The 11,373-nt window shown below is 37.1% G+C and overlaps 1 protein-coding gene across 1 annotated transcript in view; it reads right to left on the bottom strand.

Moving 5' to 3' along the window:
• Positions 1-270: 270 nt before the first annotated feature.
• Positions 271-11,373, bottom strand: part of LOC110891540 — a 120,539-nt gene continuing 109,436 nt past the window's right edge. The window contains exons 4-8 of the mRNA XM_035979342.1: positions 1,267-1,433; positions 1,126-1,177; positions 965-1,038; positions 746-835; positions 271-572 (exon numbers count right to left, since the gene is read on the bottom strand). Of these exons, the coding sequence (XP_035835235.1) occupies positions 524-572; positions 746-835; positions 965-1,038; positions 1,126-1,177; positions 1,267-1,433 (432 nt within the window). The 3' untranslated portion in view covers positions 271-523. The remainder of the gene's footprint in view (positions 573-745; positions 836-964; positions 1,039-1,125; positions 1,178-1,266; positions 1,434-11,373) is intronic.

Here is an 11,373-nt window from a genome sequence, read left to right on the forward strand (position 1 = left end):
AAACTTTATATTCATAGTACTAAATCCTTAAACAACTAGACAACTAACAAAAAGTTTGCATCTATTTTTATATGCTTCTATGTTCTATATAAACAGCTTGCAACTGTATATTTTTTGTTTGTTTACGAATGATAGCTAACACAAATACGAGCTGCACAAGCATCGAAGACAAGACTTCTTGTTGGTAAACAAGGAAGTATACCACTTCACCATCTTCCTTTTTTTATGTTATGGTGTCCACCTAATTAATTTTATGGGATCCTTCAAAAATTTAATATTCTGAATCTACGAATTTTTTTAATAAACATTGAGGTCCAGGGATCTCGACCCACTTTACGTGGGTCTACCCCTGCATTCAGAACTACAATATGTTTTTGTCCCACAAGATAAAAAGAAAGAAACAATACCACCACATACACGTAATATTAGTGTTTATTGATTTATAATCAATACCCAAAACACACAATAGCCTTTATTAATAGCAATCCATCATTTCTTAGAAAAGAAATGTTGCATATGTCACTTACACATTGTCATGCTCCATCAGCAAAGAAGCATCCAACGTCATATCTCTGCAAGATTCAATATATATAAGAAATACTGTAAGGTTTTACCAAAAAATAAAAACCTAGAAAGAGATCATGTAATCTTAGGTCATGTGAATAATCAATCAAAATCAAAAGATGAACAAATAAGACACACATAAATAATAGATATGACAACCCAACTTCTCTGTTGGACTTACCTGCCACTTTTGTTGAAAAGTATAAGATAAGCAGGTTGTTCAGATGAGAGGTATAACGACTCGCGTACTACATATGCACACAAAGCGATGCTGTAAAAAACAATAAAGATTAGATGAGCAGCGTATCTATTGCGTGATTGTATCGAAACTAGAGTTTATGATAAATCAGTACGTTTGAAATAAACTATAGCCAATGTATATTTGATAAATGCTACTTACCCGCCAAAAAATATGATTAAAAGAATCCAAACCAAAGCATTTATCCAACTTGATTCCTTATATGCTACCCACACCTAAAAGGCAACAATACTAGTGTGTATAGTGTTGTTATAGTGATAATAAGAATAAATTAATGTAAACTTAATTAAATAAATGAATACCGAGAAAGTCACGATATGGATAAAAAAGTCAGTTAGCAATGGGACCATGCACCTGCAAACATTTATTAAAGTCAACTAACATTCTATTTTACATCAGCAATAAATAAAGTGATTAAAAAAAGAAGGATATAATATACATACGGTGAGAATACTTCTGCACGAAATGGAGATCCATCGGTGATAAACACAAAAACTATTGCTCCTATCAACAAGCAGGCAAGTGAAAGATAGATTGCTCTTGTTGTACCAACAGAAACTCGACCCGTGTGTCCAATTGCATCCCTTACAAAATTACATATATATAAAAACTACAAAGCTTAATCTGACCTAGTTAAAGTATAAATTTAAATAAAACAAAGAGTGAATTTCAAGAATTGTCCTTTATCTTTGTACCCATTTTCAGGCGCTGTCCTTTATGTTCAAAATTAACGAGTTTTGTCCTTTATGTTTTCATATCATACACGTTTTGTCCTTTAGGCCTAACCCAGTTAGTTTTTTTTAGTTAAATTTGGTCCTATGTTTTGCACATGAGGGCATTTTTGTCAATTCAAAGGTAAGTTCAATGGCAGATTTACAACTCAAAGCTTCTGCAACCTTTGAATTGACAAAAATGCCCTCACGTGCAAAGCACGTGACCAAATTTAACTGAAAAAACTAACTGGGTTAGGCCTAAAGGACAAAACGTGTATGATATGAAAACATAAAGGACAAAACTCGTCAATTTTGAACATAAAGGACAGCGCCTGAAAATGGATATAAAGATAAAGGACAATTCTTGAAATTCACTCTAAAACAAATTTCATGATCATATAGTTTTACCCTTAAAGAAAAAATAATATAATATCACAGTTACATATCTTGTGAGCCGGTTAAGGTATAATATTTCTTATCGTGCGGTGTGTACGCGACCACCACAACCGCACAATTGATACAATTTGCTCCTTGATTAGACAAGGTGGCACGATTGTAATTAACTTGACATAATTACGCACGTTATTTCATAATTACGTATGGGTTGGGTTAAACCCTAATCACGCACGTTATAATGCATCATTACGCACGTTATATGGCTTAATTACACACGTTATAAAAAATCAAAAACTGCATACCACCAAAGATGAAAATTACGAATGTTAAACTCAAAATTACGCATGGGTTGTTCCACACCTTAATTACGCACGTTATATAAATAATCATGCATATTATAAGAATGACATGTGGCGCAATCTCCTGCTTGCGTACGCATCGTACGATAAGCGTTATTGTATTTTACACTATCTCTACAGATCTTATCTTATCTTATCTATAATAAATTATTAAAAAAATCACATACTTACAACAAGCCAATTTCCACATTATAAATTTCCAACATTGTTATGCATAAAGTAGTTGTACTAGAGGCTTAGGGGAGTTTTCAAAATAATTTTGATATTATACTAATATATTGTTATGCATAAAGGAGTTGTACTAGAGGCTTAATTAGGAGAGATTTCAAAGTAAATTTGATATTATACTTTTAACTTAAAAGTATTAGTTTTTTTTTCTTTTACTTTTAATCCAAAAGTATTCATCTTTGCAAATTTAACCTCACAATTGTTTTATGTTTAACTTTGGCCTTCTACTTTTCATGTTTTGCAAATTTTTTGTTGATGCTTCGCTCGAAATTTTGCGAGTTCGCACGGCGCAACGTGCGTATATGGTTCAACATTTTTACGTTTTTTTTCTAAATTTTGCGACTTAACACGACACAACGTGCGGGTGTGGTTCAACGTATTTACGTCGTCTATTTTTTCCTGTTTGACAAGTTCGTCGCAATGCGCAGATTCTAAATTGACTTAGTTATTACTTTCCATACTTTACGTTTCGGTCTAATTTCTTCACATTAACACGCCGCAACTTCAGTGTTGGTGGTCGTTGTCGGTGGTGTGGCATTGATGCTATTTCTCACGGTTTTACACCCCAACCGCAACGCGGGGAGCTTAATACTGGTTATAAATAAATAAAAGAACAATATACATTGAGTTGGTTTAGCGCAAGAACGGTGATTCGTATATTTTTTATGGGGTGAAAGAGAAGAAAATAAATCAATATTATCACATACTTTTGTGGATAAAAAAACACCATCTCCCTAATCTAATAAAGCAAATGGTTTTGGCTGAGGTGTCAACACCACAAGCCCCATCCTTTCTCTCTTTCCTACATGGAAATCTCTGCCTTCATGAAGAAATAGGTGTCATCTCCTCACTTTTTTTGTGTTTTTTTTATAAAACTATTTATAAAAGTCAATGGTCATTAAAGATGCCAGACAAAACGTGTTTCTCCCTCCTGCAGGTCAAAACTAAAGTCCAAAATCCTACACGCCCTCCCACCCTTCTTTCCCTTTCCCCCTCTTCTTCTTCTTCTTCTTCTTCTTCTTCTTTCTTTCTTTCTTTCTTTCTCTGCCTTTCAGTTTTCCAAAAATGACTTCACATTCAAATTCAAAATTCGAATTCAACTTATTCTCAAAATCCTATCTCTCTCTTACACCGCACACTTTCCTCTTTCCTTTCTACTGCTTCAAATTCAGGTATATTGCTGTTTTAGTTGACATAGTTAGGGTTTCATCAACTGCTTCTTTTTGATCGGATTTGCTCTTCGTGTTTCAAAAACCCTAAGTTTTAAATCAAATCAGTTCAAATCACGCATCTCACCTCTCTTTCTCTCTTTTTCTCTCAGATCTGGCGTTTGAAATCGGACAAAGGTGAGTGAGCACCGGTGGAAAGGAGAAGTTCATCAGATTTCTCCATGTGTATCTTGACCTAATTTTTTTCATTGAATTTGTTTTTGATAGTTTGACTCTGATTGTGCTTCAGATCTAACTTGGATCGACTCTGTTGATTAGTGGTTATGCTTCAGATCTGACGACCATTCGACAAATCCTAAGGTAAGATCTCGAGTTTTCATCACTCATTGAATGTTTTGGTTCATGTAAGTAATCGTATTTTATGTTGGCTTTGAAGAAACTGTTTCCCAAAAGGCTGGTATAATAACCCTAAACAGACACCCTCGTAACATTTTTCGATACCCTAAAACTATTTAAAATATCCCAATATGTCCCTAAATACACCCCATACGTGAAAACGGGCCTCGAATACCTTAAATATTATCAAAAATAATTAAAAATTGAGTTTTTAAGATTGTCGCGGGCCGCGTAGACTTCTTAAGAGTTTTACGCGGGCCGCTAGAGATCAAAGTTGTGGGACAGCCCGGTGATGACACGTGTCATCATCGTAGCGGGTCTAGTCGATGATCCGGACAAGCTAGGCCGCTGACCAGCGTTGACGCGAGCCGCGTAAGCCTTTGCTTACATTTACGCCGGCTGCGAGAGAACCAGAAATCAGCACTATATATAGAGGGCATCGGATCTTCAGTCTGTTCGTTCAGATTTCTTTTCTTTCTCTCAAAATTAAATAGTGGGCATTATACTCGGGTCTAATACCCCCCTAAATAGCGAAGTTCTACTCCGTTGTAAGTATCATAACCCCTGGATACGTATTAGATACTCTGCCCGATTGATCTAGGGTTCCGTAACGGCTGTCGTGGTTCTGTCCGACGTAGTCATTGGAATGCCGTCTCGGGGAGGGTATTGCTAATGCTAAAATAGGTTATTATACTAACACGCGTGCATTTGTGTAATTTATAGATTATTCTCAGGAAATCCTTACTGAAAACCCTAAGACAGCAATGTGAGTTTATCCGCTTTTGTAAATCTTTTTGTTAACTGTTTTTACAAAACTTCACATGATTAATTATATATTAAGCAGTTATTGAGTATTTGTAAGAATACAATTATCATGAGTATGTTGGGGTTTTGTATACAAAATTTGTTACCACCTGGTCAAGGAGTAACATTTCCACAAGTTGAGTATGACAGTACCATGGATGTTAATTGTTATAACTTGGAAACAAATGAAATTGCGAGATCGCCCTCAATACTGTATAATGGTTTTTATTTAAACTTGATTGAACTGGGATTCACTCACCAGTATTTCCCACTGACAAAATGTTTTTAAAACGCGTGTCAGGTAACAAAATGTGAAAGCCAAATAGAAGCCAGCTGGACAGCACTGAAGGCTTGGAAAAGTGGCAATAAAGTTACCTAAAAAAATAAATAGATGTTTTATTGAATAAAATAGGGTGTATCCCTAAGAAAGTGTGTGTACTAAAAACTTGGGTTTTACCCATGTGTTTAATGTTATGGAAATGTGGTATTTTACTCTGATAAAATATTTCCTAACTACTGTTCTGATGAAAATTCCGCTGCCAAATTAGACAATAACGCGATACCACCGAAACTGGCTCGCGGCCGCCCGTTCCCGGGGATTAGGGATCGGGGGTTGCGACAGAAGGTGGTATCAGAGCTAAGCCACTGATTCAGCCACAGAAGTGTTCTGGTGACGCCAAAATTCAAAGTGTTAGGAAATAAATTACGGGAATACGTGCATAATTGTATTTTCTTGTTATGTGTTATCTGACTATTTGTTAGTTTACAGTATGAGCGACCAAGGACCATCTGACGCGTATCGTCAATTGTCTGGTTCGCCTAGCAGTGAAGGTGCCTCTTCTCAGCCTGCCCTCTCGGGGTACTCTGCTGATATAGAAGAAGGAATATTCGTATTTAAGGCTCAATCTGAAGAGCCATTCCCTCAGAAAAAGAGGGGATGGTTCAGTAGGGGAGCACACGAACGTAGAAAGCGTATGAAAAAGTTACAAGAGCAGAGAGCACTAGCCGCAGCTAAAAGAGAAACTGATGCATATGCCCAGGATATGCTTAATAGGGGAATATCCAATATCCATATCTTAGCAACCACTGCAGCTGACCCTAACCTGGAGCAAATGTTAGCACCCCAACCACAACTACCAATTCCTGACCAACCAATGGAGATAGAAAACCCTGAAAACCAAGTAGAAATGCATGACTTCAATCCAGAAGAAATACCTAGGGTACCCGCACCAAATCCCTTAGACCCAAATTACGACCCATGGTGGGACAATAATAGGGATTATGTGCCACGTTACCACATGCAAGAAGACAGGCCCATGCCGAACCTAGGAGCCTACCCAGGGTTAGATCCTCTAGATCCCTATTACGATAACGATGCATACATTAGGGAGATTTTAGAGAACCCTTACCCATTTCAGGCCCCTACACCTCCATACTAGGAACCCGCACACCAGATTTTGAACCCAGTCCTAGAACCTGCACCCCCAATAAGTGCAGAAAACGTACAAGAACTTAGGACTTTTGGTGAGGAAATTTTAGAGAGTAGTGAGAGAATGCGACAGGTGGGAGAGCGTCTCGTATGGAAATACGACGAATGCAATATGGATTTTTGGATGAATCTATATCCTTGAATCGATGGTGGAGACGGTATAAATAATAATATAATATAATTATAAAATATGTGTGTATGTGTATGAAAAAAGAACTACGGATGCCTATTATTAGTAGTGTAATTTTAATTTCAGTCGGTATTGTAATTTTTATTTCAGTACTAGGGTGTAATAGACGCATAGTATATGAATAGAGTAAAGTCGCAATGCTCGACGCTTTTGACCAAAGTGCTTGTCATGTGATTGACTATACTAAAATATTATTGATGATATTAATATGTGGTAAATGTTTAAAATTCAGATGGACAACGAAGTGAATCAGGAAAACCAGAATGATAATATCCAGAACGACAACAACTAAAATAATGATAATCTGGATAACGAGAATCCGAACAACAATAATAATGGAAACCAAGTGGATAATAGTGTCATCCAACACATAGCGGCACAAGGAATCATAGATGCGATGCCATTTATTATCCAAAATGTTAAGGAAGCGGATAATAAAAGTAAGCATAGCAGTAAGCGACCAATTGAACCGGAACACAGCGTGAACAATGGACCCGTACTTCAAGTGCCCATTCCCAAAAAAAGAAGAACCATGCCATATGGTTGTTCTTATAAAGAATTCTGGTCCTGCAAACCAATAGAATTCTCGGGCAATGAAGGACCCATTGCAGCCTTACGCTGGATGGAAAAGACTGAGGCTGTTCTAAAAATAAGCAAGTGTGCTGAAGAAGATAAGATAATGTTTGCTTCTAATCTGTTTAAGAACTCAGCCCTAGAATGGTGGAACACTATCCTCCAGTCAAGAGGAAGTGATAGGGTATATAACATGGAATGGGAGGAGTTCAAAAATATGGTAGAAAGGAAATTCTGCCCTCCCAATGAAAAGGAACAGATAGCAAATAAGTTCCTGAACCTTAGAATGACCGGGGTAGATAGTAAGGGTTATACTACTACATTCTTTGAATATGCTAGAATAGTACCAACCCTTGCATCACCTGAACCGGTATTAATCTCCTGATACATCTGGGGATTAATCGGGGAGATTAGGCATGTAGTCAAGGCAGCTAGACCCCAAACCATAGAAGAAGCTGTAGAACTAGCCAATACCTTGACAGATGAATTAACCCGTACTAGAGAAGAAGACCAGAGGAGAAACCTAACCCAAAGGCTTACTCAAGAATTCCGTTCTGGGAATTCCAACCGTAGGAATGTAGGTTCTACCTCTGCACCATACTGCAAAACCCGCAGAAAGAAGCATTCAGGAAGATGCTCCACTCACTGCAATTTCTGCAAGGCACTAGGACACAAGGAAGAAGATTGTAAGAGGAAATCCAGTAATGGACTAAGTTTCAACTGTGGAGAAAAAGGTCACATCAAGCCAAACTGTCCGAAATTAGCTCCAGCTGCAAACAACAAGAACACTAAAAATGCTAGAGCATTTGTTCTAACTGCAGATGAAGCCAAATGATTCCGGACGTCATAGCTGGTACGTTTTTAGTTAATGATATTTTTGCTAAAGTATTATTTGACTCTGGTGCAAACCAAAGTTTTATCAATACTTCGTTTTGCAAACTTCTAAATTAATCATTAACTAAACTACCACAAGAATGTCTAGTAGAGACAGCAAATGGAGAAACCGTTAGGATTTCTGAAATCTTATAGGGAGCAAGAATAGAAATTTTTAACCAAAAATTTATTGCAAACCTTTATCCAATGAATCTGGCAGGATTTGATATTGTATTAGGAATGGATTGGTTAATAGCCAATAAAGCCAGTATTTTGTGTGATCAAAAGTCACTTCAAGTAAATTCACTAAGGGGTGAAAAGATCACCATTAAAGGAGATAAACCATCTAGATCCACTAAATTCATCTCTGTGATGAAAACTGCAAATTATATAAGAAAAGGATCCATAGTGTATTTGATTTCTATAATCACTAACACTAAAGGAAAAGGATTAAAAGACATTCCAGTAGTGTCTCAGTTTTCAAATGTATTTCCAGAAGAATTGCCAGGATTACCGCTGGACAGAGAAGTTGAATTCAGAATTCACCCGCTACCAGGAACGGCACCAATTGCCAAAGCACCTTACCGTTTGGCACCCGCCGAAATGCAGGAACTGAAGAAACAGTTAGACGAATTGTTGGAGAAAGGATTTATACAACCAAGCTCATCGCCATGGGGAGCACCAATTTTGTTTGTCAAAAGGAAGGACGGATTAATGCGTATGTGCATTGACTACCGTGAATTGAACAAGGTCACGATTAAGAACCGGTGCCCATTACCAAGAATCGATGATCTGTTCGATCAACTGCAAGGAGCTCGATTTTTCTCAAAAAATCGATTTAAGATCAGGATATCATCAATTAAAGGTATAGGACGAGGACATTCCTAAAACCGCGTTTAGAACCAGGTATGGCCATTATGAATTTACTATCATGCCATTAGGTTTAACCAATGCCCCAGCCGCATTTATGGAAATGATGAACTGAATATGTAAGCCATATTTGGATAAATTCATAATTGTTTTTATTGATGATATTCTAATTTACTCTAAGAGTAAGGAGGAACATGCAAAGCATTTGCATGCACTTTTAAGTCTATTAAGAAAGGAAAAGTTTTATGCTAAGTTTTCCAAGTGCGAGTTTTGGTTAGAACATGTACAGTTTCTTGGACACTTAGTCAATTATGAAGGAGTTCATGTGGATCCAACAAAGATCGAGGCAATTACCAAATGGAAAACCCCTGAATCACCAACTGAGGTTAGAAGTTTCTTAGGATTGGCCGGTTATTATAGAAGATTCATTCGAGATTTTTCTAGAATAGCCATTCCTTTAACCAAGTTAACCTGTAAATCCATTAAGTTTGAATGGGAACCTATTGTGACGCTTCTAAGTTAGGTTATGGATGTGTGCTGATGCAACGTCAAAAGGTTATAGCTTATGCATCTAGACAACTTAAGAATCATGAAGAGAATTATTCAACCCATGATCTAGAACTAGGAGCCATAATTTTTGCCCTTAAGATTTGGAAACATTACCTTTATGGTAGTAAGTTTACCATATTCAGTGATCATAAGAGTTTAAGGTATGTTTTTGGGCAAAAAGAGTTGAATATGAGACAAAGACGCTGGATGGAGATTCTTAGTGATTATGATTGTAATATCCAGTATCATGCAGGAAAAGTCAATATAGTGGCTGATGCTTTAAGAATCAATAATCAAGGATGATACTGAAAAATTAAGGATGATACTGAAAAATTAAAAGGAATGATTAAGGAATTAGAACAAGGAACAGATGGAATTTGGAGATTCCATGAAAAGAGAATGTGGATACCTAAATTAGGAAACCTACGCCATCGTATATTAGAAGAAGCCCATAAGTCTAAGTATACGATGCATCCAGACAGTGATAAGATGTACCAGGATTTAAGGAAATTTTTTGGTGGATAGGAATGAAAAAGGATATGGCAGCTTATGTTTCTAAATGTTTATCTTGTTCACAAGTCAAAGCTGAACACCAGAAACCCTCAGGATTACTGCAACAATTGGAGATGCCAGTATGGAAATGGGAACTAATAACAATGGATTTTGTTACCAAATTACCCAAAACAAGAAAAGGTAACGATACAACTGGGTGATTGTAGATAGGCTAACCAAGTCAGCTCATTTCCTACCAATGAAGGAAACCTTCAGTATGGAACAATTAGCTAAATTGTATGTAAATGAAATAGGTTCATTACATGGAATTTCTTTATCAATTATTTCTGATAGGGATAGCCGTTTTACCTCTCATTTTTGGGCAAGTTTCCAAAAAGCAATGGGAACCAAGTTGAATCTAAGCACAGCCTACCATCCTCAAACAGACGGACAAAGCAAAAGGACAATTCAGACAATGGAGGACATGCTTAGAGCTTGTGTAATTGATTTCGGAGGTAATTGGGACGATCACTTACCTTTAATAGAATTTTCTTGTAATAACAGTTATCACACAAGTATCAATGCTGTACCATTCGAAGCACTTTATGGACGAAAGTGCAGAACCCCAGTCTGTTGGGCAGAAATTGGGGAAAAACAACTATCTGGACCTGAGATAGTGCAGGAAACAACCGACAAGATCATTCAAGTCAAAGAACGACTGAAAGCAGCACGCGATCGACAGAAGAGCTATGCTGATAACAGACGTAAACCATTAGAATTTCAGGTAGGTGACAAGGTATTGTTAAAAGTCTCTCCTTGGAAAGGAGTAATAAGATTCATCAAACGGGGAAAGCTAAGTCCCAGGTATGTTGGACCTTTTGAGATTATTAGAAGAATAGGACCTGTAGCTTATCAACTTCAACTGCCAGAGGAAATGGCAGGAATACATGATGTATTTCATGTATCTAATCTCAAGAAATGCTTAGCTGATGAATCACTTGTAGTGTCTCTTAAAGACATAGAGGTAAATGAACAACTCAAATTTGTAGAAAGGCCTCTACAGATTGAAGATAGGAAAATTAAGAATCTCAAGCATAAGAGATTAGTTCTGGTCAAAGTGAAGTAGGACTCCAAAAGAGGACCTGAATATACATGGGGGCTTGAATCAGAAATGCAAAGGAAATATCCATACCTATTCCAGTAGAACTCAAGGGCGAGCTCTAAAACAAGGTGGGGAGGATATAACAACCCTAAACCGACACCCTCGTAACATTTTCCGATACCCTAAAACTATTTAAAATATCCCAATATGTCCCTAAATACACCCCATACGTGAAAACGGGCCTCGAATACCTTAAATATTATCAAAAATAATTAAAAATTGAGTTTTTAAGTTTGTCGCGGGCCGCGTAGACTTCTTAAGAGTCTTACGCGGGCCGCTAGAGATCA

This window comes from Helianthus annuus, chromosome 11, assembly GCF_002127325.2.
Source record: "Helianthus annuus cultivar XRQ/B chromosome 11, HanXRQr2.0-SUNRISE, whole genome shotgun sequence".
Lineage (NCBI taxonomy): Eukaryota > Viridiplantae > Streptophyta > Magnoliopsida > Asterales > Asteraceae > Helianthus > Helianthus annuus.